This window comes from Cherax quadricarinatus, chromosome 9, assembly GCF_038502225.1.
Source record: "Cherax quadricarinatus isolate ZL_2023a chromosome 9, ASM3850222v1, whole genome shotgun sequence".
In the NCBI taxonomy this organism is placed as follows: domain Eukaryota; kingdom Metazoa; phylum Arthropoda; class Malacostraca; order Decapoda; family Parastacidae; genus Cherax; species Cherax quadricarinatus.
In genome coordinates this window covers 7,729,049-7,732,421 of record NC_091300.1, presented here as the reverse complement: position 1 = coordinate 7,732,421, position 3,373 = coordinate 7,729,049, and the positions used below count along the sequence as shown (strand labels likewise).

General features: G+C 45.9%; 1 protein-coding gene across 1 annotated transcript; it reads left to right on the top strand.

Moving 5' to 3' along the window:
- Window positions 1–918: 918 nt before the first annotated feature.
- On the top strand, window positions 919–3,042 carry LOC128686009 (uncharacterized). The gene is made up of 2 exons (XM_053772641.2): window positions 919–989; window positions 1,753–3,042. Exons 1-2 carry the CDS (start codon window positions 978–980, stop codon window positions 2,719–2,721), a joined length of 981 nt encoding a protein of 326 aa, XP_053628616.2. The 5' UTR covers window positions 919–977; the 3' UTR covers window positions 2,722–3,042.
- The last annotated feature ends 331 nt before the right edge of the window (window positions 3,043–3,373 follow it).

The window sequence follows — 3,373 nt, the reverse complement described above, 5'->3', positions numbered from 1 at the left end:
CAGCTACGGTAGTTATAAAGGTTTCCTGAGGGATTGTAATTACCATCTCTCAGGATGGCCTACTCCCATTCCCCGGAGAAATGGAATTTGCCTGAAAATACCTTTATATCTGAAGGTGGGTTCCCCTTGGCACAGTCTCTTGGATATTTTAGCGCACTCAGGTAGGCTGTGGTGGCTGGCCTGTTACAGGGTGGTCAGGCAAAAATTATTTGAAGCAATCAAAAATATTTTTTCGAATACTTCTGAGTGGTTAAAAGAAATCTCCATGAAAGTCTTAACTAAGTTTCAGAAGAAACGGAGAAGAGTTTATAATTAAAGCAACCACAAACATCAACAACAAAGACAACAACAACAACCAGGGACTAAAAATAGCAACATCAACAACAACAGCAACCACGGATTAAAAGTAACAATAACAACAACAACCAGGGACTAAAAGTAGCAACAACAACGACGACAACAGCAACACGACAGACTAAATCTAATAATTATCATAAAATTTTTACATTAGTACACAAAACCGAAAAAAAGTATCTTAAATATATTAGCGACATCTAGTCTTGTTCCTAAGCGAGCGAACACCCCCCCCCTTTCCCTTGACTCAATACCCCCCCCCCTTCATGAACAACCCCCACCCCCTCCTCCCTCTTCCCCTCCTTAAGTAGATACCTGTGTGACATATGTTAATATAAACTTGTCTAAATATGTGTAAGTTCCAAAATTTTCAGGAATCTGCTTGTTGAAGAGCTGCACAATGTTTTTCAACCCATAATTTGGGCTATTTAGATGTGTTTTAAGTCCTAATTGCACGCCTGAGGAGAAGCTAGACTTCTGGAGGTAAGACTTCGGTTGTCCTTGGGAATGGAGGTGGGGGAAATGTTCGGGGGGTGAGTGGGGGGGGTTGTTTGGGGTTGATCTCCTATATATTGTGGTGAAGAGGAGTGAGAAGCAGCAGCAGTGTGCAGGTCTACAGCAACATGAAGCTCCTGGTGAGTGGAACATGTGATACAGGTAGCATAGAAAATTGAGCAGCTGGTGGACGCTCACACACACACACAAAACACATTCACAGTCACGTATTACACACATACACACACGTACATACTCAAATATACACGATCATGAAATCTCATGAAGATTTACAAAAACAACTATTGGAACTCTGCTGAACTCCATAGGTTGGTGCGGGATTAGGAAATACCACACTTCTGCCGATGGGCTGAGGTGGTCGCGAACCAGAGGGACGCTAGACAGCTGCAGGTGGATTTTTGGTCTTAGGACTGAAACGGGTCAGTGGAAGTCTTCGGCTTATGCAGGTGTGGCGTAACTTTAGGTAGTAAACCAGGAAGACTGGGAGACAGGGAGCCCGGGAGACAGGAAGCTAGGGAAACAGATAGACTGGAAACCTGGAAGACAGAGAGCCAGGAAGCCTGGGTGACAGGAAGCTGGGGAGACAGATAAACAGGAAGCCTAGGAGACAGATAGAAGGGAAGCCTGAGAGATAGATAGCCAGGAAGCCTGGGAGACTGGGAGTCTGGGAGACAGGAAGACAGGGGAAGCTTTCAAAGATACATTAGAGAAGCATCCAGTCTGTCAACAAGGTAATCGTATATAGGTACAGCAGTAGTCATAATTATTGCTAAATTTATCAAAGATTGTTCCGTGTTATACTTTCAGTGTAATTTGAGATCACAAGTATCCGTTGTACACGGTTTAAGAAATATTACATATTTTGTTTTTTTTCATTGACAGGTGGTTTTGTCTCTTGCTTGGTGCTGCAGTGCAGCGCAGTATGTGATGCCCCTCTCATATATGGGGTATCCTTTTGGGCAGCAATACGGCTCCAGAGACATGTACGGTTATTCTACCTTCGGCTACCACGGCATCAACCAGAACCGCCATGAGTTCCGCCACCCTGATGGCCGTGTTGTTGGTCATTACTCCTACATCCAACCCGACGGTAAGCCCGCTGTTACCTTCTACGAGGCTGGTGCTGGTCAAGGCTACCGCGTCAGGTCAAATGTCCTTCCCGTAGCAGAGACTGCAGAGCTGAGCGCCCCTGTGGACAACCTAGTTGCCCCAGAACCCGTACAAGAAACCCCTGAGGTTCTTCAGGCTCGGGCAGAGTTCCAAGCCGCGTTCGATGAGGCCAAGTCCCGCCCTGTGGAAGAACCAAGCGCTCGCAAGAAGCGTCAAGTGACTTTCTTAACCTACCCCGTCACCTCCGCCGTCAATGTTAAGACCGGAGAAGATGACAAGACTACTGCTATTCAAGTCCCAACCCCCATGGTCTACTCATATCCATTCAGCCCCCTCACGAATTACGCATCGTTCCCATATGCTTACCATGGCTACCCCTACTACATAAACCCGTTCGTTCCCAAGACTGAGGAGGTAAAGGCCGAGCCTAAGCCTGAGGCTGAGGCTGTCGTGGAGGCTCGTCGTCGTCGCAGAGAGGCACAGTATGTCTTCCCTCTCAAGTACACTGCAGACTATGCCAAGTTCAAGACCCAGGAGTTCGAGAAGATTGAGTCCGACACTCCCGCTGACACCACCAAGATCGAACTTAAGGAAAAGGAGTACAAGTTCCCTTCCATGTATTATCCATACTCTGCCTACACTCCTTACTCTGCCTTTACTCCTTACGGTTTCAATCCTGCCATCCCCTACTCTGCTCCATTCCCTTTCCCTCTCATTCCTGCTCCCGTTAAGAAGGAGTAGGACCTCGCGCTATCAACACTCTCATTCCTTATGACAGCAATTCATTTTGAATAATATTATTTGTATGTATGTATGAGGTATGCGTTGGTGTCACTGAGTCGTTCGTATACAGCTGCGACAGACGCGTCTTTGACGTAGCTCGTGTAGCTGTCACACATGTCTCTTTCACACTGGCTGCCTCATGTATGCCTCTAATATTTTGGTGTAGCTGCTATCTTCGTTGCTGGTGCACCCATATCTGTGAGCGATGTCTGACACTCTGAGTTCTCTGACCAATATTGATCTGCAATATAAAAAAATATAATAAAGAATAATAGCAAACATCCTTTTTTCTTCTTTCCGTATAAAATTGGGCTCTAACGAAAGACGTTCTGTGTAAGATTAATTATCGGCGCACCTCGCAGACACCAAGACTCGTGGTAATTACGGTTGGACAAAACTTTCCAGGTCAGTCTTCTAAACAACTACAATACCTGGAGTTTATCTGGAGAGGGTTTCGGGGGTCAACGCCCCCGCGGCTCGGTCTGATACCAAAGAAAACATCTGGAGCAGTTATTTACAAAGAGGTGACTCGAACACACACAGAGAGAATTGATCTATTTAGAAATAGTGAGGTTTCAAGTCTCTGTGATCTTATTACGATAGACTCACA